General features: G+C 53.7%; 1 protein-coding gene and 1 long non-coding RNA gene across 7 annotated transcripts in view; one reads left to right on the top strand and one right to left on the bottom strand.

Moving 5' to 3' along the window:
• The window catches only part of LOC148122197 (uncharacterized), a 250,853-nt gene that overhangs the window by 33,254 nt on the left and 189,645 nt on the right, over window positions 1-27,954 (bottom strand). The gene's annotated exons all lie outside the window — the stretch shown is intronic.
• Window positions 23-26,399, top strand: Als2cl (ALS2 C-terminal like). 6 transcript variants are annotated; one of them, XM_087905208.1, is made up of 29 exons: window positions 77-141; window positions 2,322-2,439; window positions 2,761-2,869; window positions 3,611-3,733; window positions 4,403-4,601; window positions 4,895-4,960; window positions 5,274-5,439; window positions 5,849-5,980; window positions 6,911-7,030; window positions 9,110-9,168; window positions 9,291-9,357; window positions 9,684-9,880; window positions 10,248-10,313; window positions 10,671-10,769; window positions 10,866-11,027; window positions 11,288-11,399; window positions 12,261-12,338; window positions 12,926-13,056; window positions 14,202-14,375; window positions 14,486-14,582; window positions 14,716-14,873; window positions 15,396-15,461; window positions 15,833-16,006; window positions 17,280-17,429; window positions 17,543-17,585; window positions 18,308-18,369; window positions 18,474-18,623; window positions 18,801-18,897; window positions 19,229-26,399. In XM_087905208.1, the coding sequence occupies exons 4-29, from the start codon at window positions 3,634-3,636 to the stop codon at window positions 19,307-19,309; spliced, it is 3,006 nt and encodes a 1,001-aa protein (XP_087761334.1). In that variant the 5' UTR covers window positions 77-141; window positions 2,322-2,439; window positions 2,761-2,869; window positions 3,611-3,633; the 3' UTR covers window positions 19,310-26,399. The 6 variants fall into 6 exon arrangements, with proteins under 6 accessions (XP_087761337.1, XP_087761338.1, XP_087761334.1 ...); XM_087905209.1 differs by lacking the exon at window positions 2,761-2,869; XM_087905210.1 differs by lacking the exon at window positions 17,280-17,429.

Here is a 27,954-nt window from a genome sequence, read left to right as displayed (position 1 = left end):
GGCGCGGGGACTATCTGAGGCCGCGCCCCGCCTCCTCGGAGGCGCCCCCGTGTGAGCAACACCCCGGGGCGGGGCGCGGAGAGGGAGGGCGGCGGGGCAAGGAGCTGCGCAGCCACACTATCACCGCGGCGCGTGGCGCAGGTAAGGGCGCGCTTCGGTGGGCGGGGTCCGCTGCCCCAAGAGCTCGGCAGCGGGTGGGGGCTCTCGCCTGCTCCCGCTGCCGTGGTCACGATCCCTCCATCTTCGGTCTCGGCGGAGATCTTAGCTTCCTCCTCCCTGTCCCTCGGCCACCCGGCTCCGGTTTGAACTCAGCGCGGGGTCCAAACCCCTGCTGCAGTGAGGAGCGCTAGCCGGGACCGGTGTGCCAGTGTATCACCCAGAGGGAGGGGCTGCCACGAGGAGGTGACCTGGCTGGTCAGGGCGGAAGGGCTGACAGAGAAGCCGAGAAGGTGGTGTTGTTTGCCAGGGAGGAGCGTTAGACAAATGCCTAAAGGTTGGAGCAGAGTAGTTTGGGCAACTCCCGGGACTGAGAGGAAGGGGAAGCTGGGACGGACACTACTGCAGAGACTGGGAGGTGTCTAGGGCCAGAATCTTGGACCCTCAGAGAGGCAGAGGCTGGGGCTGGAACCTGGAGGGGCAGGTGCGACTGTTCTGCGCACTTGCGTCCCTGGGGGCAGACACTCTACACAGCCCACTGGGTATGTAGGTTGATTAATGGGCCTCCAGCGCGGTCTAAGAAAAGGCCTCCCAGCAAAAATAAGGTCCGTGCCAGTCCAGACCAGGAAATACCAGAGTGAGTGCCATGCTAGGGTGCGGCTGAGGGGCCTAAAGGGTCAGGGCTGGATGAGGGCGGAGAAGGCCCCAGTGACCCTGCTCAGGGGAAGTCTGGTGTGGACAGAGGCCAGGAATGCAGAGAAAAGGAAGCAGGTCAGACTACTGTTCAGATGGCCACAGGACAATAGCTGACTCACCTGTGCACGACCCAACTTACTTGCCTGGCCTCACCCTGTCTGTGAACATCCAGTCTACCTGTGAGACAGGAGGCTGGGCCCTCAGGAATGCACTGTGTACCTACCTCAGTGAGTCACCCAGCATCTCTGAACCACTTCATTCTGGTGAGCCTGTTAGGGCCCAGAGTTAGAGGCTGGGGTCCGAGCTCTGCACTTGCTCTCCTGGACTGTTTATGCCTCAATTTCTCCCTTCACACAGCCTGCCACTAAGGAACCCAGAGTTGGCAAGAGGGAGACTCTAAGGAGGCCATGTCCTTGACTAGAGGGTAATGGGATGGGTGGTGGGCCCAGGATTAGCAGGGAGTGCTCTGTTACTCCACACCGCCACTTCCCTGCTCACTCAACTCTCAAACACTCCCAGCCCAGAGACTTCTGCATCGGACTCCCAGGCCCAAGTGCAGTCTTCCGAGACCCACTTCACCATCTCTGCTTAATTTCTACCCTTTCCTCTGGGTGATGAGATTTCCTAGGGGTGGAAATTCTTCCGGGACCACAGACCTGGAAAGCCCTGTGGAGTTAGTCAGTATTAACCTGGGTCCGTAGGATCCGCTCAGGTCTAGTCTATGCTTTAGGATGTTTGGGATTGTGGAGCTTAATGCCCAGGTTCTATGCCAAAAGACGCTTCTCTCTACAGTTTGTTCTTTTGAGGGGCAACCATGGTAGTCTGAAGTGTTTGGATCTAGTTAGATCTCCATTTCAGAAAGGACCAGGGGCAAGGATACGCTGTGACATAACAGACCCAGATGCTCACTTGTGGTGAAGCAGGCGAGGTTGTGGGCTGGGTACCAGGGTAGTTCAAGGTTGCAGTGATAGACTTTAGTCTGTCAATTTCTGGAAGCATGGTTGAGGGCCAGGGAGGTCTGGGCCATGTGACGCACCGTAACCCCTCAGCTGGGCTCTCCTGGTCAGTGGGAACTGACCCAGAGGCTCCCTTATCTGTCCCCCTCGTCTTCCACTTGTGTGCAGGGGACTCCGATAACGGTCAACAAAGATGGGTGCAACTGGGTGTCCCATGGTTTCCTTTTCCTGACTCTCCTTCCCACAGCCTCACCCTCCCCACCCTGCCCCAGCAGGAAAGGTGGGGCGGGAATGCTTTGGCCCAGGATCAGGGCCAGAGTCCTGAGGTTCCTGCCCTCCTCTCTTCTGGAGCCAATTCTCTGGGAGTCCTGGGTTCTGCCAGAGATTTGTGGTGCCCCTGTAGCATCTTTGGGGTGGATTCAGGAAGACTGATCCCCCTCCCATTTACTGGGATCTGCCCGATATCCCCTGCCCATCCTCAACTGTCCTGACGACATCTCTTGCCTTACCCAGGTCTGCTAATCTAAGTGTTTCAGAGTGTAAGGACTAGGCAGAGTGAAGACACTAACTCCACCCTGAGGCATCTGTCAGATCAGGCCATTTGGACAGATGATCATCCTTGCCAACTGAGGTCAGCAGCGGTTACTGGGAGAGGCTTTGCCTGGGTCCAGGGCCACAGAGAGCCCCGCTACGGAGGGGGGTGGGTCAAGCTTCCTCACTACCCTTGCCTCATGTCAGGATGCTGCATTGCTGCTTGCTTAGAAGATCCCTCACTTAGAGCAAAACCGTTCAAGGCTCCAACTGACCTGCCAGCCCACCCCAGTGACCCTGTTCCTGGGTGGTACCCATCCAGCAGGCTCAGTCTGGTTGGGGGAGGTAGACATACAGGGTCTGGGTTCCTGCCCACGCTGAGCTTGTTCATTGCCTGGCTCTATCTGCTACCTATCATCAGGTTTGACCTGCTGAGTCTGACGTTTGGTCTGTGGTTACCTTGCTCTGAAGCCTTCCATGTCTTCAAAGTTGATTGAGGCCAATTCATGCTTGTCTTCTGGCCAATGAAGGTGGGCCATCCTCACAGGCTGGACTGACACTCCAATGAGCGTTGCTTTTATTTCTCCCCACTACTATGCTGTCCTCTTCTTCCCCTCTTTCCTCTTCTCTCTTCCTCTTTCTCTCTCCTCCTTTATGATAAGGTCCCAGGCTACCCTCAAATTTACAGCAAGATCCTGCTGCCTCAGCCTCCCCTCCGCTGGGTCCTCAGGAGGTTGCCACCAGGCTACGCTGCTCATCTTTGTTGCTCCATTGTGGCTTCAGCAGGAAGCCTCCAGAGGCTCTTGCCTTAGGTTCTTCCTGGCTTACTCAGCTCTGTCTAGTGACAAGGAGCCTGGGCCTGGTCATCATGATATTGTTGAACTCTTCTGATAGCATGTGTGTCCCTGTCCCCGATGACTGCGCAGTCCCCAAGTGGTAACTTTCAGTGGAAAGGTGGCTAGGGCAAAGAATGACTAGGTAGTCATCTCCCTAGGTGCGTGGACCCATGGCAGTGTTTGAGCAGGCCAAACTGAGCTGAAGGAGACATGCTCTTGGGTGGGAAGGGATGCTTCCTTGGTAGTTTGCAGCTCTCCTCTTCCAGGGCCCCATCAAGGAGCAGGACAGAGGTCAGTGGCCAGAAGAGATCTCTTTGAGAGAAGCAGGACTAAGAGAGTCTGATGTGATGGTTAGGGGACTTGCTTCTGGGAACTAGGGAGGATATTTGTGAGCCTGTCTTGTGTCTTGTGTCCTGTGTTCTTCCTCTCCAATAGGCCCCGTGCCTCACACCCTGGCTATGTGTAGTTCTGAGGAGGCAGACCTGCTTCGGCTGGAGGAGTTCTTCTCAACTACCCTTGCCCGCACCAATAGTCTCATTCTCCAGCCGCTCTTAGCTGGTGAGTCAGGCCCTCGGTGGGGAACGGAGGGGACACAGGAGTGGCCTCCAGGGATTAGAGTTCTGCCTTGTTAGACATCCTGAGGCAGCTTTCTCAGCCTCACGTGGGAGTGGTGGCACTTGATAGTGCCATCTCTTGATGGAGCTGAGTACTTGGTCACAGGGAACTGGTGGTTCCCTTCCCAAATGGCCTCTGAAGACCACAGGCCTAGCTATACCGATTGCCTCAATTCTTGCTTCCACTCAGGGCTCCTGGTGGTGCTTTGGGAAGGCCTGACTAGAAGGCAGAACACACAAGGCTTTCACTGGGGGTGGGGGGAGATTGTCTCTCTTGTCACATGACCTTGGGCCGGTGCCTTCCTCTCACTTATGTAAGGTAGCTGGGGACCGACCCTGAAGATTCCACAGTTTGCTTCTGGGTCTAGAGAGAAGAGGCAGAGATTCGGGGAGCTTGGAGATTTGGCTCCCCCAAAATAATTAGAATTGTCCTGTTAAGCAGGAGGCATATGTACAACTAGGCTTACTCTAGAGTTGAGCCCTTTACCCCAGCATGCCCTGCCCCTGAGGAGCCCTAGGCCCTAGAGTCTGGGGGTGTTGGTACTGTCTTGAGCACCCCAGGGCTACAGGACCTCTCCTCAATGCCCGCTCAAACAGGGTGTGCTTTCCACAGACCCCGAACCCTCAGACCCCTGTGGCAGAGAGTGCCTTCGACTTCTGCAGCAGCTGCACGAAAGTACCCAGCGGTTATGGGAGGTGACGGAACAAAGCCTGCTTTCTCTGCGGCAGAGGCTGGACCACCCGTCCTCCATGAGTCTGGAGGCCCTGCTGTTGCTGAACAACGCTGACTATGTCCAACAGGCCCACATGGAGTAAGACCCCCTGGGGCAGTCTGTTGCTTGGCCACAGTGCCAAAGTATCACCTCTGCTACTTGGTCCTAAGGGTCACCGTCACCTGGCGTGGGGTTCCTGGGTCGGGTGTTGGCTTGGCAGCAGGGTCTGAGCTGGATCAGGCCTATAAGATACAACTGTTGAGCTAGGGCTTGAAGGTGTCAAGGAATTGCCTGGGCCATAGGGTTCTGTGGGTGGGATCTGGGACCTCAAAAGGGCAGGGGCTGAGTGTGTTGGGAGCTGGGCTTTCAAGGTGATCCTGGGTTGCCCATAGGTACATCAAATCCTATACTGACTGTGTGGTGATGCAGGCCTTTCAGAAGGTTTCAGAGAAGAGGAGGTGAGGCTGGGGCTGCCGTGGTAGCTCCCTATGTGTGTGTGGGTGTCTAGATGAGGGGGATTTTAGGAAGCCCACCCCAAAGGAGCAGGTGTCATGTCCACCTGCCCCTCGGGTGTCTACAGTCAGTGTTCCTGTCTCCTCTGAGGTGTGGCTGCAACACCGTCAGAAAGAGAGCTCCAAGTTTTGCAGGACTAATGGGGTACAGGGCTGGGGTCCTGGGTCTGGGAGCCCGGAGCGTGGTTAGAACGGGATGGTATAGGTCGGTGCGGGCCTGGAAGGGGTGGGGGTCGTATGTGACCCTCCCTACATGCAGGAAGTACTGGAAAAGCCAGCGGAAGACCCTGCAGCAGCTGCTGTCCTGGGCCAGCTCCGAGGGCTCGGTGGGCACCATGCTGTGCCAGGCCCTCAGACAGCCACTCACTCAGCACGTGCAGAAATACGCTCACCTCTTAAAGGCCCTCAGGAGCACCCTTGACGAGGTTGGTAGGATGGGTGTGTGGAGGAGGAGCTGGAGGAGAGAAGAAGCCTGGCTCAGGGGAGCAGGTTAAACAGTAGGGAGGGGCCCCAAGAGAACATAGCCTTGCCCAGTGGAGGGTTCTGGGGGGGCATGCATCGGCCCTGTGGAATCTCGGGCACATGCCTCTTCCTTGATGGGGGCAATTGACACTCAAAGGGCAGACATAGACTTTCTACTGGGTGTGAGGACATAGGACCCAAGGCCATGTTATCGATGTCCCTGAAATGTCCCTGTCCCCAAAAGAGTCGTCAGGGAGAAAAAGTGAGCTGTGGTTTAAACGTAGGCCAGGCTGGGGCCCTCATGGCCCCCACGGGGATGAGGGCTGCTTCCAGACCCTCAGAGCCTCCCCACCTGTCTTGTCCCCTCCACAGCACCACCCAGCCCAGGAGCGGGTGATGGAGGCAGTCACTCTGTTTGAGAACCTGCAGTCCTTCATGAGTCAGGCCTTGGACCAAGCTGTGACCACACAGGCCCTGTGGCACAGTCTCAGCAGCCGCATGAGGGTGAGTCTGGGGCTTTGGGACAGCCAAGGAAGGGGGTTTCACATTGGATATGAGGCTGTACTGGGTGACTTGAGCAGCTCCCGCCTCAGTTTCCCCATCTGGAAGGAAGACTGTTGGGAGGAACTCCTACACAGCTGTTGCTGGCTCAGGCAGGTTGGCACACAGCCTTACTCTGCCCTTTGTCTACAACACCTTCTGTTGTTTAACAAATGTAAATCTGAAAATTCCCTGAAGGTGCAAAGTCTATGCAAAACTTGGTTGGGAAAATCTCAGTATTCCTTATCAAGAATTTGCATTTGTTATGGTCCCTTTGGAAGCTTAATTAAGTTGTTTTGGGACATGGAAATCAACTGGCTAAGGTGTAAATTGGAAAACAATAGAGAAGCCCTTGGCTAAGGGAAGGCTGCCAGGCAGTCTCAGTCCCTAGAGGCTGAGTCCTCCTGCAGTTGGAAAGGCTGTTTCCTTCTTAAGGTTCTTCTTCCACCTTGAACCCACACCCAGTCAACAATAGAAGACATAACAGGCTTGGACCAGGAGTAGGGAGGACCAGAATAACCATGGGAGACAGCGGGGGATAGTATACTGGTTATGAGGGTAACAGGAGCCCCCTGGCTGTGGCAGGGATGCAGTATGGAGACACCCAGGAAAGCCCCAGAGAGAGAAGCTGTGCTGTCCTTCTGAGCTAGCCCAGGAATGACCCCCCCCCATCTTGGAGTGTGTGTGTGTGTGTGTGTGTGTGAGAGAGAGAGAGAGAGAGAGAGAGAGAGAAAGAGAGAGAGAGAGAGAGAGAGAGAGAGAGAGACCTGGGGGCTACCCCAGGCCTGCTGGGATGGTCTCTGGGAGGTGTCTGGGGCGCAAGAGGGACCTGCAGGGCTGCCATCAGCCTCCAGTGTAGACACCTAACTCTTGCCTCTCCCTTCGTCCCACTAGGATGTGCTGTGTACCCCTGCCCACCGACTCCTGCAGGACAGCCAGGACATCCCTGTGGTGGTCACCCCACTACGGGCTGAGCGCGTGCTGCTCTTTGATGATGCCCTTGTTCTGCTACAGGTTAGGAGGATTATCGTGAGGTGGGGCTCTGGGATCAGGCGAGAAACTGAACAGGCCACAGACTTAGAGATGGGGCGGGGGCAGGGAAGGGGGGAGAGTAGGAAGGGAGAGTGGTGGCTGAAAGGTCAAGGCTTGCAAGTCAAGCAGAAGACTGAAAGGTTTGTCCCACATCCAGTGACTCTGACCAAACTCACCTGGAACTTGTGCTCATACACTGTCTCCCCTGGCTCAGCATGGTGGCCTGGTTTGATGTGTGCATCCTCCTCTGATTGTGCCTGTGCCCTCTGATTGTGTCTGTGCCTCCTCTGATTGTGCCTGTGCCCTCTGATTGTGTCTGTGCCTCCTCTGATTGTGCCTGTGCCTCCTCTGATTGTGTCTGTGCCTCCTCTGATAGTGTCTGTGCCTCCTCTGATTGTGCCTGTGCCTCCTCTGATTGTGCCTGTGCCTCCTCTGATTGTGCCTGTGCCTCCTCTGATTGTGCCTGTGCCTCCTCTGATTGTGCCTGTGCCTCCTCTGATTGTGTCTGTGCCTCCTCTGATTGTGCCTGTGCCTCCTCTGATTGTGCCTGTGCCTCCTCTGATTGTGCCTGTGCCTCCTCTGATTGTGCCTGTGCCCTCTGATTGTGTCTGTGCCTCCTCTGATTGTGCCTGTGCCTCCACTGATTGTGCCTGTGCCTCCTCTGATTGTGTCTGTGCCTCCTCTGATTGTGTCTGTGCCTCCTCTGATTGTGCCTGTGCCCTCTGATTGTGTCTGTGCCTCCTCTGATTGTGCCTGTGCCCTCTGATTGTGTCTGTGCCTCCTCTGATTGTGCCTGTGCCTCCTCTGATTGTGTCTGTGCCTCCTCTGATAGTGTCTGTGCCTCCTCTGATTGTGCCTGTGCCTCCTCTGATTGTGCCTGTGCCTCCTCTGATTGTGCCTGTGCCCTCTGATTGTGTCTGTGCCTCCTCTGATTGTGCCTGTGCCTCCTCTGATTGTGCCTGTGCCTCCTCTGATTGTGCCTGTGCCTCCTCTGATTGTGCCTGTGCCCTCTGATTGTGTCTGTGCCTCCTCTGATTGTGCCTGTGCCTCCTCTGATTGTGTCTGTGCCTCCTCTGATTGTGCCTGTGCCTCCTCTGATTGTGCCTGTGCCTCCTCTGATTGTGCCTGTGCCTCCTCTGATTGTGCCTGTGCCCTCTGATTGTGTCTGTGCCTCCTCTGATTGTGCCTGTGCCTCCACTGATTGTGCCTGTGCCTCCTCTGATTGTGTCTGTGCCTCCTCTGATTGTGTCTGTGCCTCCTCTGATTGTGCCTGTGCCCTCTGATTGTGTCTGTGCCTCCTCTGATTGTGCCTGTGCCCTCCTCTCCTGACATCACAGTTGGTTCACTGGAGATGTTTCTAGTCCTTCCTTGCTTGTACGAGTTCCTTTTCTTGTTGCTGCTACAAAATGCCTAACACAAATAACCCGAGAGAGGGATGGGAGAAGGAGGAAGGGAGGGGGGGGGTTTGTTTTTAGCTGGGCCTTTGCTCAGGCTATTGTTTTGTGGGATTCTCTGCTGTCTTATAAACTCTCCATTCTCTTGTGGCCGTGTGCCCTTTCTACTTCCTGGTCAAGTGAGGGTCTGTTGGGCCAAATGGGAGATGGTGGCGGACGCTCCAGAGAGTGGGACCTCCGTCAGGCTCAGCACAGGGTAGGAGGAGGAGAATGAGGAAAGGTGGAGTGGGGAGAGCTTGGGGCAGGCTCAGGAGGCCGTGATAGAGGGACAGCTGACAGCTCCAGCATGGAGAATGTGAAGACAGGTGCATGAACTCGGACACGGGTCAGGCTCTACAGGCGACCTCGGTCCCCAGGTGTTAGGAGCTTTAGAAGTTCACACCTGGGCTATCAGGGGCCAACTGTGTTTCTAAGAAAACTCTGGAAACCATATGGAGTAAGGGAGGCCTGTCCAGGTGCCTCGCCAGGTCCCAAGGTACAAAAACTACAGCTGAAGGGGATCGGGCTGATGCTCGTCCCTGGCATCAGGGTTGGTGGGGGGGGAGGGTGTCTCCCAGGGCAGGTGTCTTTGTAGACACGGCTCTAGATAATACTCATCTCCTTTCAGGGCCACAATAGCCACACTTTTGACCTGAAGTTGGTGTGGGTAGATCCTGGCCAAGACAAGTGAGTGACTTCCTCTGCCAGTGTCCCCGGACTTCCCTCCCTGTGCCCCATGATATCTGCTCACACCCCCAGGCTCTCACCAGAGCCCCACTGGGGCTCACTGGTCATCTCCGTCTGCCTAGGTGTGTGCTTCGCATCCTCACACCCGAAGAAGACTTCTCCTTTTGCACCAGAGACCCGGAGGGCCAGGTGAGTGAGGCTGAAGCGTGAATGGTGGGGATCAAGTCAGAAGCCAGGGGAGGGCAGAGTGCCAGTCCTACAGGACTCAGAAGGGCATCAGGGCTATGCCTAGGGTTTGATGTGAGGTTGTTAGAGGAAAAGGAATTTCCCTAACTGAAGTAGCCGCCTAAGTCGATGCCTGTTCCCACCCTCTTGTGCAGCCCTCTGGGTTGTCTAGTCCCCGGGCTATGCAAAGGATCTCAGGTCTGATGCCACACCAGAGAGGGGCAGTGTACTTGGGGGCAGAGTTACCTGTGGCAACAATGACATGTCCACTGTCTTCCTGTCCCCACCAGGTTGTCTGGCTGTGGAAAGTGACCCACGCTGTGTGCCAGGCCCTGCGTGGCAAGAAGGACTTCCCTGTGCTGGGGTCAGGCTCGGAGTCATCTGTACCCCCTGACTGCCGCTGTGTGGCCTATACTTTCCGCCATGAGGGCCGGCTCTACCAGGCTACCTATGAGGGTGATTGGTATTGGGCCAAGCCCCATGGCAAGTGAGTCACCATTGCTATGTGCACTTCCAGCCGGTCATCAGAAAGGAGTATACTAGACATTCCATTGGCTAGGCGTTTTCTCAAGCTTGGCATTGACCTCCTGTGGTTCAAGGGGAAAGAGAGATGTGGATGTTTCCAGGGTTCTCCCCATGGGAGGTGCCAAGAGTACCCCAGTGACCCCCAAGGCTGCTGGTGCAGGAGGTGGGGGGGTTCTGTGATTGATTTCAGTGCTCAAGTGAGGACTAGGTGAGCAGAAAGTCTAGTTGGAAGACCTTAGGGTAGAGGGAGGGAGGGACGCCGAGAGTCTGGGGGTGCAGCTGTCTAGGATGGGTCTAATGGCCTGATGTAGACCTCACCTGTGTTCCAGGGGAACCCTGAAGTGGCCAGATGGTCGGAACCACGTGGGGGATTTCTGCCAGGGCCTGGAGCATGGGTAAGGCTGACTGGGCAGATGCTGGCACATGGGGCAATCAGAGGAGTTGTCATACATTGGTTTGCCCCAAATCCCCAAACCTCAAACGAGGGTGGGCAGGTAGCTCAGCTCCTCACCCTATTCCAGGGAGACCTGGCTGGAATAAGAATGTGGGTCTCGGTCTGAGACTGGCTTCCCATGGGTGTGGGGTGGGCTGTCCTTAGGGATTCTGCAAGGGGACTCTGAGATCTTCGGTGCTTTCGGAGGGACTCCTCCGAGACAAGGACAACTGGATAGCATGGAGGGATGTGGTAGGGACATCTGATTGGGCAAGTGGCCTGGATACTCACCTCTGACCCCACTCAACCACACGGTCAGCTTTGGCATCTGCCTGGTGCCCCAGGCCTCTGAGGACAAGTTTGACTGTTACAAGTGCCACTGGAGGGAAGGCAGCATGTGTGGCTATGGCATCTGTGAGTAAGTGACCTTTGACCTGTGGGAAGAGGAGCGGGGAGGGGCATTCTCTGGACTGCGCTCCTCGAGGTGGAGCCAACTGTTGGCGAATCTCTCCAGGTATGGCACTAACGAGGTATACAAGGGCTATTTTCAGGCTGGCCTTCGGCATGGATTTGGTGTCCTTGACAGTGCCCCGCAGGCCTCCCAGTCCTTCAGGTACACGGGCCACTGGGAGAGAGGCCAGAGGAGTGGCTATGGCGTTGAGGACAACAAGGAGAGGTGAGTGCTGGCAGAGAGACCCCTCAGCCTTTCGCCTTGTTCTGTCCTGGGTGCCTGCCTCCGTGGTACTTCCCTCTACCTCTAGGGGGCTCCACCCAGCATGCCTTCTCCTAAGGAGGATTCCCTTTTCTGCCATTCTCCTTGGATTTCTGACTTCATCTTCTGTTACCCCTTGCCTCCCCGAAGTCCCTGCCAGCAGAGCATTCAGCAGGCACAAGGGAACCGATCTGAGCCCCCTCTCACATGCCCTCTTCTCTTAGGGGTGAGCGCTACATTGGCATGTGGCAGGCTGACCAGCGTCATGGCCCTGGGGTCGTGGTCACCCAGGCAGGTGTCTGCTATCAAGGCACATTCCAAGAGGACAAGATGGCCGTGAGTGGTAGCCCCCTCCCTGGGCACTCTGTAGCTGAATTAAAGTCAGGCGGAGTGGATGGCAAGGGACGCTCAGCTCCTCCACCCGTCTACTCTGACTTTGGCAGGATCCAGGCCTTTTAGCCCCGTTTCCCTTATCTTCAACTCAGGTCAACCGTGCTTATTGTACACATGAGCTAGGAAGAACCAAGCATGTCATTGGCGAGCTAGTGGCATCCATAGACCCCCTCACTGGCCCTCGCTGAACCTCCATTATCCTCCTGGGGTCCTTGTGTGACTCCTGCCATTGATGCCATTATTCTTAGCGTATGGATGGCACGTTTATTAACGGCATCAGAGAACCTGCCCAACTTCACATCCTGCCGAGACTGATCCCTAGTCCCTCAGCTCTTACCTTTTGTCTCCCTGCTGGCCAGGGGCTTGACGCACGGTGGGGCTCTGGCCAATAGCTATGCACGGTTTTGTGGGTTGGTTGTTTAGACTCCACCTTGTTCTGTAAAGAACCCAAGGAAACCTCAAGGGGAAGGGGAAGGCAAGGCAAGCATAGGCCCACAAACTAGAGTCAGAAACAAGCTGAACATGAACTCGTCTGAGTTTCCTGGCAGGTGCAGTAGAAAGGGGACTTGATTGGCCCTGAGGATCCAGGGCAGTGACAGGGAAGCAGAGGCAGCCAGCACTTCCTGAGGAGGACTCTCATCTGAGGGCTAACTAGGGGAAACAAGGGGTGGGGTTCAGGGGACTCAGCACATGGGGAGGGCGGTGCCAGAGCTTGGATGCTCTTGGCCTTGTGGGCCAGTGCCTACCCATCCTGGTTTTCTGTCCAAACTCACCTCCCTTTCTCTCTTCTCACTTCCTTTCAAGGGCCCAGGCATCCTACTGTGTGAGGATGACTCTCTGTACGAGGGCACTTTCACCAGAGACCTGACACTCCTAGGGAAGGTGAGAGCCTCCGCATCTCATCCGCCCCACCCCGTAAAGCCAGGGCTCAGAGCTGAGGGTGAAGGTAAAGAATGGGCAGCTGGCAGACACCCCTCCTGGCTCCGTGGTGTCTAAGTCCTTGCCATGCTGCTTGCGGTACTGACTAACAGAGCAAGGTGACACTGGACTGGAGAATTTGCCTCATGCCCAGAGGTGCACAGGCTGGCTGTGTCCATGCTGTGCCCTTACACAGCCTTCACCCCCGCCCCAGCCTTCGGCAGCTGGCCCTGGGGTAACTGTTCTTTCTTTCTTCTTGCCTAAGCTGATGAGCAAAAGGCAGTTGCGTCCATGTTGGGTCCTTTGGGAACCTGGGGGATAGTTGGATGTAGAAGGATGGAGCAACTCCACACAGCAAGAAATTGCCTCTCTAGATCCCTAGTCTTACAACGGAGGTGGGTGAGACTTCTAGAATATTCCAGCACCTTGAATGGACAGGAGGAACACATGGGCAGACATTTCCATCTGACCCAAGTAGGTCAACATTGACACAGTTGTCTAGGTAGCTGGCTGGGCACACAGTTATACCTGGTCTCCCTTTTTGCTCCCAGGGCAAGGTCACCTTCCCCAATGGTTTCACCTTGGATGGCTCCTTCAGCGGTGAGACAGATAAAGGACTGTACACACAGGGAGTGCTGGACACAGCCGCCCTCCCGCCCAACCCAAGCAGCACACGCAAGAGGTGAGAGCTCAGCCTATTCGGCGGTGTGTGTCTCTTCCCACCCAAGGCCCCAGGGCTCAGTGGAGGCCTTTAACCAAGTCCAGAGTCCCAGGTCTTCCAGCCAGAGACTCTTGAAGTCTAGGGCTAGGTGGATGTACTGCCATACATAAACTGGAAGAAAACTAGGATTTGTAAGTCTCACTTTGATCCTGGTTTTAACTTTTTTTTCTTTTCTTTTTTTCTTGTTTTCGTTGAGCTGTACGTTTTTCTCCAAGGCAGCTTCTAAGTCAAACACACAAGGGAAAAAATAGAAAATAAAGCTGTGAGTGGATCTTAAAAGAGAGAGATAGACACACAGTTACAGATAGTACCCCTTCCTGCCTCTGACTTCCTGGGCAGCCAAAATGAAGAAGGAAAGAAACTCTCTCCTCCACAAGCAGTAGTTTGTGAGACGGATTATTTTCCCACGAAAGCAGAACCCCCTATTGGAAACCCATAGCTTTCAAAGTCACCCTTGCCATTTGTGTTGAGAATCTGGGTGTGTTGAAGGAAGAATAATGGAAAATGGTCCTGGATGGAGTTTCAGAGGTCAGGAAGGGGTCCAGCGAGCTCATTTACCTATTGACCCTGCATGTGACTTCTCATAGCAGGAGCTGGGAGAGACAGTGGTCCTAGGGAGGTCTGTCCCTGCCTGGCTGGGTGTAGGTGTGAGGTACCTGTGAGGTGACGGCACGATAGAGTTCCTTTTGTGAGACGCTGCCTATTAGACTTAGAGTTGGGTCTCACTCATCCTGTGGGCAAGGCAGGACCCACAGCAGGGAGGCTATGGGAGAGGACAGGACAGAGCGAAAAACAGGGAAATCCTGGACTTCCAGGCACTGGTCTGTCTTGATCCAAGACCTGCTCTCCGGATTTGACCTCCAGCTCCCGAGGCCTTTTGCAGACAATGTACCCTGTCTCTCCTCCATCTCAGAACACACGCTCTTGCCCCTCTGCCTCGTTTTTCTCTTCCACTTGCCTTGGAGGTCAACTCTGTCTGCATTCTTCATCCTGCCCCCGTCCTGGGACCTGACTCCAGGCCAGGCTGGCCCCACCAACCCTGCCTGCCCCAGGGGCTTGCTGACTTGCCCCTGTCTTCCCCATCTTTTGCTGTTCCCCAATCACAGACAGCTGGGGCTGGGTGCCTTCCCTGTGGAGAGCCACTGGCAAGGCGTCTACAGACCCTTCCAGGATTTCGTGCGGTCAGGCTGTCCGGGGGAACTGCAGGAAGCCCTGCTGGGCTTCCACATGCAGAGCTCCAGGGAGCTCCGTGAATCCCAAGAGTACCTGTGCTGTGACAGGTGAGTTTGGCCCTCTGGATGTCCCTGCAGGTCAGAGAGGGGTTAGGGAAGCTGCTGGGGCTGGGTGCCGGCTCAGGGCTGGGTGAGGGACATTGTGCATGGTGCCCCAGGAGCCACCCCAAGGACTGTGCGGGCAGCATGGAAGATATCCTGAAGGAGCTGCTGCAGTACCGCGAGCCCCAGGCCCTGCAGCAGTACCTCAGGAAGGTGAGGGTCCAGGCTTGGGCATGGTGCTCCTGGTCCTCAGAGGGCCTCAGTGTTCCCGGTCTGGGAGGCAGGTCCGGGCACCCTGGACTCCACATCCCAGCTCTGAGCATCCCCGTTGTCTTCCCCGGCCTAGGCTCTGAGCAATCCCCGACACCCCCTGGGGAAGTTACTCCGTACCCTGATGCTGACCTTCCAGGCTACATATTCAGGCATAGGAGCCAACAAACACCTACAGGGGATGGCCCAGGAGGAGGTGAAGCAGCATGCCCAGGAGCTTTGGGCTGCCTACAGGTGAGCCTGTGCATAGGGTGACGCGCACAGCCTCAGCACTGGCCAGGGATTACCCTTTCCAACCAAGTCTTGCTCAGTACAGGACCAGGGGTTGGTCAGTGTGTCAGTGGTGACCAGAGGTGTCAGAGATGTCAGCAAGGGCTTTCAACAGCTCCTGGCCAGGGACCAATCCCTGTCTAGTCCCTGGTCACACCCCTGACCCCATAAGAACTCTACCCTTGCTGTAGGCTGAGTGTGATTTCAAGATCTGTCTATCCTGTCCCAGGGAGAGCCTAGATCCTATGAGCATTAGCAATAGGGCTTCAGCAGCCACTAGAGTGCTAGCACCCTCCAGCGCTTACACTAAAGCTCCAGCCTTGGACCCCCAGTGGCAGGAAAGGCTAGACTCTGAAGGCATCCCATCCAGATCGAGGCAGCCAGTTCTGGGAGATGGGACCACCTGCTCTCCGTTTTGATGACTGGGAGGGTGGAATTCTGTTTCTGTGAGCAACAGCACATGATGCTCTCCTAATTGGCTTGCAGAGGTCTGCTGAAGGTTGCCTTACAGCGCCAGGGCCAGACCCTGCAGGAGGAGGACGTGGAGACAAGGTACCTGGCCAGGCCTTTGCATTTGGGGCCTCCGTCTGGGTGGCAGTGCTTCTTTGGAAAGCACTGGGCGTGTATGGTATTCACCAGGCATGGTGCACTGGCTATTATACATCACAGTGACCCATGGCCTTGGTCCTGGGATCGTTGTCTTAAATGTGCCCTTCCAGCCTTATCTTTGAGTTGGACAGAGGTGGAAACAGTTGCCAGTGGCTTCCACCTTCCTGTGCACTGCAAGACTGAAGCGTGGAGGAGATGAACCTAAAGCCACATAGAGCAGGAGTTAGCTGTCCCAGGGACAGACCCCTGCCGGTTCTGGAGATGCAGAGGTGGCCCTGTGACAGCAGTGTCTCCCACCCATTCTGGCCCCTCAGGGACTTGCAGGTGCATGGGCTGCTGCTGCCCCTCATCTTGCCCAGCTTCTACTCAGAACTCTTCACACTCTACCTGCTTCTTCATGAGAGAGAGGATGGCTTGTACAGCCAGGGCATCACCAGCCTCAGCCTGTTTTCCGACACAAAGCTGCTGGAGTTCCTGGATGTGCAGAAGTAAGCTCCTCGCTTGCTTGCTCGCTCAGCCACAGCTCTAGGGGAGCAGGCAGTTCTACCCAACCTCAACTGCGAGGTGGACCAGGCTTTCTGACCAGGCTTCTTTTGGGCCACCAACCAGCTCCCAACTCATGACAAGGAGACTTCTTATTAGTTATAAACACTCAGCCTTAGCTTGAACTTGTTTCTTGCTAGCTCTTATAACTTAATCTGTTTCTGTTCATCTACATTTTGCCTTGCAGCGTTTTTACTTTTCTTTCCTTTTGTATATCTTACTTTCAATGCTTCTTATGTCTGGCTGGTGGCTGCCTGGCTTCTGGCCCCAGGGTTGTGTCCCTCAATTCCTCCCTCATTCTCTTCCCTCAGAGCCTAGATTTCTGTTTATTCTCTCTGCCTGCCAGACCTGCCTATCCCTCTTCTTCCTAGCTATTGGTTGTTTAGCTTTTTCTTAGACCAATCAGATCCCTTAAGCAGGCAAGGCAAAACAAATGCAACACATTTTTACATAATTAAACAAAGGCAGCGTAAACAAATGTAACACATCTTTGCCTAGTTAAAGGAATATTCCACAACAGTGAGGAGGCTCTCTCTGTCTCTCTCTGTCTCTCTCTGTCTCTCCCTCCCTCCCTCCCTCTCTCTCTCTTTTAATGTACATTGGTGTTTTGTCTGTATGTATGCCGTGTGAGGATGCCACATCCCCTGGAGTTTACATACAATTGTGAGCTGCCATGTGGATGCTGGGAATTGAACCTGAGGCCTTTGGAAGAGCAGCCAGAACTCTTTAACTGCTGAGCCATCTCTACAGCCCTGAGGCATGCTCATTTATACATACACCACAGATCTCTGGGAAACAGATGTGACCAGATCTAGGTGTGCATCCACCCCACAGAGGACATCACCTTTGCTCTTCCCTCTGACTTTGCCAGAGTACTGCACCAGCCACGTCGGGGTTACTGTCTTCTGACTGAGCCCCTCACTGTCCCTAGAGAGCGCTGGCATTTCCTGCCCCTTTAACTCCGCTAGTGCACTTGGAGCTCCTCCTGGCTTGGTGTCCTACCCTGGCTGCTGGCCAGCATTGACTGGGCCTGCCTCCCGATCCACCACTGAGGTCCATACACTTGGACTGAGAGCTGGGGAGGAGAGGTCTTTGAGGGGAAACGGGATGTCCTGGGAGCAGGTCAGACAGGTGCTCAGCATACTCTAGTCGCTAGAGTATGGTGCCTCCCTTGCTCTCCCCCACCCCCACTGCCTCTAATACATCCTTCTTCCCTAGTGCCCCCCCCCAATGGCATGTGCACGTCCCAGGTGCTTGGTTGGCCCTGCTGGGATCTCCCACTCTCCTCCAAAGCCCAGGGCCCCTTTGTCACACAGCAGTGGAAGATCACTTCCTTCAGGACCTTATGGCTTCTCCTGGCCTCAGGCGGTGTGTATTTACCTGAGGTCCCTTCTGTTTAGCCTTCCTGGGAGGAACATAGAAATAGGAAACGTCCTCTGAGCTCAGACTTGCAAAGCCTCTCATCTCTCTCCCAATTTCAGGCACCTGTGGCCCCTCAAGGACCTCTGGCTAACGAGCAATCAGGTGAGAGGGCAGCGCTCTGCTTGTCTGGGAGGAGGGGCCTGGAGCTTCTGAGTCAGGATTGCCTGGGGAGAGGCAGGTGATGGAGGGGACCCTAGGCTTCCTTCCTGTCCCAAGTGACTCCCATACAGCAGGCTCTTCCCTTCTGGCTGGGACTGTGAGTGGTTTACCTGAGGTCTGAGTGCCAGTTTTTTCCTGTGTAAATAGAGCTCCACCAGACCCACCTCATCAGACAGCCGTGGTCAAGGGCACGTGAGGCCCCTGGCTGTCTCAGGACCCTCTGGAGCCTCCCAGGGAAGCAGATTCTTGGGCTCCACTCCACAGTTTTTGCATTGCTAGGCAAAAACTACTAGCTACTCATATTCATGGTCTTACCTTACATCCATAGAGGCAAAAGGCAGGGGTCTGCTCAGAAACCTGAGTTTCAGCAAGTCCTTGGGTCTGGGGACCATTGACATCAGCTTTGGAGCTATATGTCACCAAGTGACCTTGGCTGTTCAAAGGATTGTTTTTTCTGTCCTCTCAACCTCTTGGAGCCTCATCCCCCATTTTATAGCCATGTAAAGTGAAGCTCACAGTGGAGCCGTGGGCCTGCCCTGGATCACTTAGCCATATAGTGCAGGACTGTACTGAAGTCACCAGTGGGGCAGGTGTGGGTGGCAAGGGACCTGGGGATGAGCGTGCCAAGCCGGATCCCTGTTTTACCCTCCTCTTCACCTTTACAGAGATATTCTCTCGTCCGGGACAAGTGTTTCCTGTCAGCCACGGAGTGTCTGCAGAAGATCATGTGAGTGTCTGCTCAGGTTTAGGGGCGAGGGGGGTGGCGGTATGTAAGGGCACAGGTGTGCTGTCCCTTCTCCTCCTTGACCGGGAGCTACACCCTCCGTACAGCACCACAGTGGATCCTCGCGAGAAGCTGGAGGTGCTGGAGAAGACCTATGGGGAAATTGAGAGCACGGTGTCGCGGGTGCTGGGCCGGGAACACAAACTCCCCATGGATGACCTCCTGCCGCTGCTCATCTACGTGGTGTCGCGAGCTCGGTGAGTGGGAAGCAGGCTGGGTGGAAGTGAGACTCGTTCCCACCCTGTCTACACCAAGCACAGGACAGAGCTGGGGCCATTCCAGAGGCGTCTAGCCCTCTAGGCCAGGGCTGCTCCCCCAGCTGTGGGGTATCTGTCTGTAACTCCCCTCTTCTTCTCTCTTTTGTGGTTCTCTAGAATTCAGCATCTGGGAGCTGAGATCCACCTGATCCGTGACATGATGGAGCCCATCCACACAGGGGGCCTCCATGACTTCCTGCTCACAGCCTTGGAGGTGAGGGACCAGGCTGGGAGCCCAAGGACATGTCTCCCTGCCCCCAACACCGTGGTAGAAAAGGCTCAAAGCTCCACCGTGTGTGTCTCCATGGGAGGGGTCTCTGGTGCTGTTCTCAGGGCAGATGGGCCTCACAGCCCTTCAGGCTGCAGCCCCGAGCAGCATGCAGAGGGAGGGAAAGCCTCTGTAGAATCCGGCTGACAGCTGGGCCTCACTGGAGCAGTGTGCGCACAGGGAGGTGGGGGCGATGGCTCTCGGGGCCTAAGACCATGCCTATAGTGGGGAGCAGGTCTGCCAGCAAGTTCCAAACTTGCTCATCTCTCTTCCCCAGTCCTGTTACGAGCACATCCAGAAGGAAGACGTGTGGCTGCACCACCTGCCTGGCCACTGGAACTCCAGGGAACTCTGGTGACTCTGGGCCAAGCGCAAAGCTAGGGGCCACATGGCTGCCGTGGACTTTGGTGGAGCAAGCTCTACCCACCTGACCCCCATTGCCTGGGCCGAGGCAGGCTGTGGAGATGGTGTTTTGCTTCCTACAGGGACACGCTCAGCTGCTGCAGTGTGACCCCATAGCTGATAGCTCTCTGTTGGCCTCTGGTCTGGGCTTTGATCATCTTGTCCCTGGATGTAGCCCCATCTTGGGTGAGGAGCCCCAGCTTCACCCTGCCTCAGCCCTTGCTTAGTAGCCGTCAGTCTCCGGTCTGCGTGCCTATGATGGTGGAGATGACTTCCAGCATTCTGACAGGCCAGTTCACTGAGCGCTGCAGCCCTTCCCCAAGGTCTGGCTTCATCCTGTTCTTTGGACTGAAATGGAAATTCTCACGTTACTGTTCATCTCATTTCTGTTTCTCTGATCCTGGCTAGAAGGTCCTAAACTGCAGAAGGCTGTCTGTTCCGTTCCTTTTCCCATGAGTCTCCAGGGCCTAGGGACCTGCCTCCTCCTCAGCTGGCCTCAGGAGGACCCTGTGGCCGGAACACCTCAGCTCTCTGCCAAGCTACCTAGTTGCCTCTGGCAGGCCCTGCTCTTGGCGAAGGCATGGGACCTAGATGTCAGCAGTCACTCACCTGGCCTCGCTTGCCAGCAGACTGCAGGTGACCCATAAATGACATACCTGAAACACTGTGATCTCTGTGGGAGGGACAGCAGGGATATTAGAGACTTGCTAGTGCCCTGACATACGAACATCTCTGACTCAGGACCATGCGCAAGACTGGGCACAGTGCTGGGCTCTGGGTCATTGTGTCTGGCTCCGGGAATTCAGCCTGTGTGAGAAGAGCCAAGAGAGACATTGAGAAAGGAAGGTACACACCCAAGGCCAGGGCTAAGGCCCCTGGGAGCATCAGGGAACACTACTCAGGGAGGATCACTTCAGAGCCTCTCAGAAAGTATGAGCACTACTCAGGGAGGATCACTTCATAGCCTCTCAGAAAGTGTGAGCCCTACTCAGGGAGGATCACTTCAGAGCCTCTCAGAAAGTATGAGCACTACTCAGGGAGGATCACTTCAGAGCCTCTCAGAAAGTGTGAGCACTACTCAGGGAGGATCACTTCAGAGCCTCTCGGGAAATGTGAGCACTGTGTGAGTGTGAAGAGAGGCTGTTCTCCTTCACTGCCATCTCTGACTGGATCTACCACCAAATGTTCCAGCATGAACATAGGACCTGGGCTTGAGTTCTACCAGGAACTTGTGTCCCCACGAAGGTCTTTGGAAAGGTCACATTGATGGAGGCCCCTCCCTCAAAGGCAGCCCCGAGTGCCTGTGACTCAGTCCAGCTGCTGACAAAACCCTGCCACCCACTCTTCTGCTTCCAACACTAACTGAACTTGGGCCTCTGGTTCTTGTGGATCCACAGGGTTTTCACAGTGTCCTGGGAGGTTCCAGGAGCTGCCAGGGCTGTAGCAGACCCTTGAGACAAAATCAACGTGTGAGGAGGATGCAGGAGGAAAACTGACCGACAGTGCAAGTGGGTACCAGTCAGTCACCCACATCTGGTGCATCCAGAGGCTGGCGGGGCCATCTCAGTGATGGCCTGTCCCAGATGGATTCTTTTATAGCCTTTATAGCCTTTAACTGTCCAGCCTAGAACACCTCCTGGTTTTTGACACGTAAGCCATGCAAGAGGACAGTCTTGGGAGTTCACGGTTGCTTGCTGTCATCAGTACCCTTACTGCCATAAGAGAATCCAATCCGCAGGCCAGATGTCACTCCACCTCACTTCATGACTTCCTAGAAAGTAGGCCTGGAGTCTGGAGGAAAGACTGAAAGATGGGACATGGTGTGGTTAGCGTCTCTTACATCTATGCCGGCCTTCTTCATTTCCCCTTCTGCCTCATAATGGTTTGGGTTTTTGCTAACTGCCCCTCTGGGGGATGGTCACAGTTACAGTCTACTTATTCTGGATTTTTAATAAATCCATTTCATCTTTGTGTGTGTGTGTGTGTGTGTGTGTGTGTGTGTATGTGTGCACATGCGTGTGCATGTATAAAAGCAAGAGCTAATATAAGGCATCTTCCTTGATCATTCTCTACCTTATATTTTGGAGTAGGGTCTCACCTTGAGCCCAGGGCTCATTGATTCACCTTGGCTGGCTCACAGCGAGCCAAATGGGGCTCTCCTTTCTTTGCCACCGACCGCAGGTCTGCAGCTGCAGGTGCACACCTCTGTGCTCACTGGGTGCTGGGAACAGAAGTCAGGTCACCATGCTTGCACAAATGCTTTACTGACTGAGCCACCTTGGGTCCCCCACACTCCATTTCATCTTTCATGGCACCCTCCTGCCTGTGGGGGGCAGGGAGCATGTAATGCTCACAAATGTCCAAATAGCTGTCCCCTGGCAGAACTTTTAGACATAAGAGGGACAAGGGCCATGTTCAGAAGCAGTAATATTGGGAATAGAGTTTGCTTTCACTCTGTAAGTCGGGATTGTGTCCTTTCCACAAAGGGTATGTATTGTGCGCTGTGTTCAGGGGTACTCCCGGGAGGCCAGAGGGTCCACAGAGCTTGGTAGGATTGAACTATGCATCTAGTGTTCCTTTATCACTCGGCTGTGAATTTGGTGTTTGAGCACATTTGCCAGGGTCCCTGAAATTTATGTGTTGGGTTTTGGTCCAGTCTTGAACACCAAAATATTGCCATGCCTGTGTGACATTGTGTTTGGGTGCCTGGGCATGCGTAATCAGGCATCTTGTTTGTTTGTTTTTTGAGACAAGGTTTCTCTGTGTATCTTTGGCTGTCCTGGAGCTCACTTTGTAGACCAGGCTGGCCTCAAACTTGCCGAGATTCGCTTGCTTCTGCCTCCCGAGTGCAGGGATTAAAGGCGTGCGCCACCACGCCCAGCTGATCAGGCATCTTGATGCTTCCACTGATGCTCATTGCCAGGGGCTCCTTCTCCACAAGCTCCGTGTGTGGTATGAACAGAGTGGGCCTGTGCTAGCCAGTGCCATAATGTTTGTCTTTGCGTGGTTTGGGCCTGGATCATCTGGCTTCCATTGACAGGTACCAGGTGACACTGGCAGCCCATTGACTTTTGGCTGTCCCTTGGTGAAAATGAACATGGCGTGTTTTCTGGAAGGATTCTTTCCAGGGCAAACATTGCTGACGGGACCTCTCCTCATAAGGTAGTCCTTGGTATAGCTTTGGTTTGTAACTACAGTCCTGATAGGCCTTTTAACTAAGCTCATCTACGTCAGGCCCAGGCTTCCTCGGGGAGCCTAAGGTGCTGTACAGACCTACCGTGGAATGGCTGTATGTGGAAGGTAGGAGTGTGTGTGTGTGTGTGTGGCCTTTTCTTACAAGTGAGATATCCCAATGATGTCTTCTATTTTCATTTGAAGACAGATTTTTGCCTGGCACAGCCACCTTATTGGAATTCCCCCTGCAGACTCACCTCTGATCAGGGATGCTGAGGGTAACAATATTCAGAAGACTCAGTGTCTGAAGAAGGACACTTAAAAGAAATCCCACACTAGCTCTGAATTGAGTTTAATAAAGGGTTATTTATTTAGGGGTAGACTCACAGATCACAATCCTCTGCTGGAACGGGAAACAGCAACCAAATCTCACAGCTGGAAAAGAGGCTGGATGGGTGCTTTACATTGGCATAAATAGTATAAGAGGCCACGCCCAAGTGGGCGGGTAACTTAAAGGCTACTGGCAGTAGGAATTCTACAGCAAGTGTTCTCCTGTGTCAGGTGCCCGAGTTTGGGATACTGAACAGTATGGATCACTCAGTCATCACACTCCAAACACAAGGGAGCACGTTTGCTGAGTGCTGCCAGCTGCCTGCATGGGATTGCAATTTGCAGAATTACCACGGACCGTCGTGATTTTGAAGACTCCAGAAGACACTGAGGCCTGAGAGGGAGTGTTGTCTGCAGCTTCTTGGCCATTTTCCTTCAGCATGTCTGCCCCTACCAGCCCTTTAGGTAGAGTGGCCCCTAATCCCACCTTGTACTGTATACAGTTCCCCTGCAGTGAGGAAAGAGATGGTCTATGAAGACCAACAGGTAATCCCTGCTATCATGAGGCTGGGCCAGAGGAGCATGGTGCCCTCCCAGTCACCAACTGGTTTAAGTCATATCCTCATCAAGTGAGGGTGCTCCCCATTGGGAGCACTCCCTATAGTGAAGAGCTGGCTGCTGCTTGGAACCACACTAATCAGAGTGCCACTGGGAAGAGTGACTGTCTCCTCCAGCTCTGGATGCTCCCTCTGGCTGCTGAGCCTGGGCAGCTTTTAGGGATGATCCCAGGGATGCCCTGGCTCTCAGGAGGGACAGCACTCAGATGACCAGTTCCAGCTAGGCTCTGTGGTGAGCCTGTAAACACTCCTCCGTAGGTGGGATTGGGGAGGGACCTGCTTCCCTCCTCTCCTGGCTGTCAACTCTGCTGGTGGTGTGACCTCTTCTTACTGTGGGACAATTGTCTGTACCCTGTCAATTGGATTTTAATAAAATGCTGATTGGCCAGTAGTCAGGCAGGAAGTACATCTTCTGTCTTTTCTCCAAAAGGCATACTTTCACTGGTGTCATTGTGTCAAGTGCACTGCATGAGGTGGTCCCTATAGGTTTATAGATTTGAATGCATGCTCACCAGGGAGTGACCTTATTTGAAAAGATTAGTAGGGATGACCTTGTTGGAGGAAGTGTGTCATTGAAGGTGGCTTTGAGGTTTTCAAAAGCCCAGGCCAGGCCCAGTGGCTCTCTCTCTTCCTGCCGCCTGAGATCTGGATGTAGAACTCTCAGCTCCTTCTCTGGTGCGGGAGAATTGTCTGTATTCTGTCAATCATATTTTAATAAAACGCTGATTGGCCAGGCAGGCAGTATAGGCGGGAAAGCCAGACAGGAAGTAGGAGTGGAGTAAAGAGACTGGGAGTATTCTGGGTCACAGGAAGCCCTCAGCGACTCCTGCGCAGATCACTGAAGAGGCAGCATGTAACTTGCCCAGCTGAGAAAGGTACGGAGCCATGTGCTAAAGTAGATAAGGATAATGGGGTAATATGTGTCATAAGAGCTAATAAGTAGCCTGACCTAATGAGCCAATCAGTTTATAATCTTACGGAGTCCTGTGTGTGATTTTTCTTTGTTGCTTGCCGGCTGTTGGGGTACTGGGAGGGACAGAAACCCCAACAAGCCAGCCCTCATACTACATATGGCGCCCAGACGTGGATAACAGAATCCACAGAAAGCCTGAGAAAGCTTGGGAAAGAATAGAGTAAAGCATGTTTTGTTGGTAGCAGCAATTTCTTGGGTCTACTTTGCTTGCTAGGGGCAAGCAAGGCTTTCGTCTAAAAGATGCTTCCTGACTCAGCTTTAGCTGCAAAACCTTGCAGCTCATTAAGTGGTCCTGCCACGAAACACTTAAACGGTGTTGATGAAAAGCTGAACGCATGCTTTTCGGTTTTAAGCTGTAGCAGGAAAAAAGGTGTGCTGTTTTAAAATGCCGGCTTTCTGGGCTGTCCTGCCAGAGCAAACTCTGACTCTTTCAGGCAGGCAGTCCGACTGAGTGTGGTCTGTGAGCAGAATGCTGCAGCTTGCTTGCTGGCAAGGACCTTGAAACGCCATAGAGTTGTGGCAGTGAACACAGCTCTGGCTGGTACCTCAGTCTTGAGGCTGGAAAGCTAAGGAATGAGCTGGATCTAGCCGTCAAAGCCACGGCTCTCCATATTGCTTAGTAAATTAAAGACTCATATGGTCAGAAAAAGAAAAATATACAGTAAAGAGAGATTCAAAGAGGAAGAAAACCTCTAAATGGTTTACAGTGTGTATATGCAGGCTAAAAGTTAAAGTTCTTAAAGTTAAAAGGAAAGAAAGAGAGTAGTTGGGTGTGGTGGTACACACCTTTAATCCCAATGCCTGGGAGGCAGAGGCATATTGACCTCTGACTTCAAGGGGTCGAGGTAGATTGACCTCTGTGACCTCAAGGTGTGGTAGTACACGCCTTTAATCCCAATGCCTGGGAGGCAGAGACAGATCTCTGTGAGTTCAAGGTGTGGTAGCATACACCTTTAATCCCAGCACTGGGGAGGCAGAGACAGGAGGATCTCTGTGAGTTCAAAGACAGCCTGGTCTACAGTGTTATTCCAGGACAAAGATATACAAAGATCCTGTCTCAAAAAGTAAAAGTAAAAATAAAAGAAATAGAGGTTAAAATAAAGCCATATAAAGATGGAAAATACACAGAGAATGTTCATACTGTATGCTATTATGCTCTCTTTAAATTGTTTGATTGCTGAGGAAGGAGCAACAACTGCTAAAAGACTTTTGTTTATAAATGCTGCTGAACTAACCCAAGATAGGAATTTTGAAAATACCTTGGCTTCAAAACTGAAGTCAAAAGGTATGTTACTTTGGAGAAGAGATTTTGCTTTTGTTTCCACAGAAAACGAGAGACTCTGGATTTATTCAGAGTTAAGAATAATCACCTTTGACCAAGGGAGGCCACCTGAAAAATCTCCGATAGGAACAGATGGCCCAGATGACAGAGGTCTACATCCAGAACTGATCCAAGGCTGCTGCCTGAGATGATCGAGACTCACAGGATACTCCAGTCAGGACTTGATGATAACTCTAAGTTTTCTTTAGGTCCCCATAAAATCATCAGCGCCCCCAACCAGCAGGAAGTAGCCTGAAATACTACGCCCACATTCCCAACAAATGGACTATGGGTATTTTCCTTTGTTTTTTAAAAAAAAGAGGGAAATGGTGCGGGAGAATTGTCTGTATTCTGTCAATCATATTTTAATAAAACGCTGATTGGCCAGGCAGGCAGTATAGGCGGGAAAGCCAGACAGGAAGTAGGAGTGGAGTAAAGAGACTGGTAGTATTCTGGGACACAGGAAGCCCTCAGCGACTCCTGCGCAGATCACTGAAGAGGCAGCATGTAACTTGCCCAGCTGAGAAAGGTACGGAGCCATGTGCTAAAGTAGATAAGGATAATGGGGTAATATGTGTCATAAGAGCTAATAAGTAGCCTGACCTAATGAGCCAATCAGTTTATAATCTTACGGAGTCCTGTGTGTGATTTTTCTTTGTTGCTTGCCGGCTGTTGGGGTACTGGGAGGGACAGAAACCCCAACAAGCCAGCCCTCATACTACACTTCTCCAGCACCAGGTCTGCCTGCCGCCATGCTGAGAATGAACTAACCCTCTGAAACTGTAAACCAGCCCCGATGAAATGCTTTTCTTTATAAGAGTTGTCAGGGTCATGGTCTCTTTCCGCAGCAAGAAGACATTGACTAAGACAGTGCCTGAGTGGCAGGCTGGTGGCTAACACTGCTGGAGCTTCTGGTGGACGTGGCACGCCTCCATGAACCCTGTCATCAAAGAGGCACAAGACCCACATGGATTCAGTTTCTTTCACAAGGAGAGCAGAAGTGTGGTAACCACAATGTCAGCTCCCAAGGCCCAGGTCCTACTGTGTGACACAAATTGAGTGACCAGGGCCATCACACAGGCGGTGGGCTATCTAACCACTGTAGGGCTACTTCCAGATTATAGCCAGGCAATTTTGTAGCCTGTAGCAAAACCTGACGTGGTAACGGTGGTGATTGTGGTGGGAATGGTGATGATGATGGTTATAGATTTTGGTGTGGTGGTAGTAACAGTGGCCATGGTGGTGGTTGTGGTGATAGTGATGGTAATGGTGTGTATGTTAGAAAACTCTGCCATCAGCTGAAACTATGAAGGTGGATCCAAGGCCTCATAGTGACTACTCCTTCCCAGCATCTCTCTTCCCATTCCAGGGGCTGCTGCAGAGCTCGGCACCGACACATGTCAGACTGCCAGGGAGCCTCGCCTGAGTGGTCTGTGTGGAGATATGCAAGGTTCCCAGGGTGTCACAAAGAGTCAGAGCCCATTCTCCACTCCTACTTTACAGAGAGAGGTTGCATAGCACTCCCTATTCTCCTTGAGAATGGAGTGTCCCTTCATCCCTGACAGGCCCAGAAAATGCTCCCAGAAGTCCTGAGTGCTCTGTGCTTCCTTCTGCCATCCCCAACTCTGTTCTGACCGCATCCACCCAGTCCTGAGTACACATGCTTCTCTCCATACCTCCCCATGCCAGAAGGCATCCTTATCCAGGTTATGGCCACTCTCAAATGGACCCTAGACTTAGCCCCTCCTGTGCCTCGTCAGCTGTCCACACAGCAGCAGGAGGGAGCTTTGGGAAGCCCTCCAACAGCTTCCCAGAGCACCTGGAATCAAACCTAGTCCCTTTACCTCAGGCCACGTGGCTGCCTTGAATCTCTGTCCACTCCTCACGACTTCTGCCTTGTTTCCTTCTGGCTGCATTTACCATCTGTTTTAGTTAGCTCTACAGTCCCTGGTGCCCTTCCTCCAGCCCCTGAGCCCTGCTCTTCCGAACAGTCTCAGTCATGTCCTGCAGGTTTCCTGATTCCATAGCACTTCCTGCAAAAGCCCGCTCCCCCAGGGTCTACTGCATCTGCCGCTGCCTGCATCCTGTCACGTGTGTGTTTTGTCTTTTATGAGTGCATCTCCATTTTCTGCCCTTTGCTGGAGGCGACAGGGGAGGCTCTTCGCTCTCTCAGTCAGTACACCATC

This window comes from Myodes glareolus, chromosome 4 (genome assembly GCF_982192425.1).
Source record: "Myodes glareolus chromosome 4, mMyoGla1.1, whole genome shotgun sequence".
In the NCBI taxonomy this organism is placed as follows: domain Eukaryota; kingdom Metazoa; phylum Chordata; class Mammalia; order Rodentia; family Cricetidae; genus Myodes; species Myodes glareolus.
This window is presented reverse-complemented; position numbering and strand designations above follow the sequence as displayed.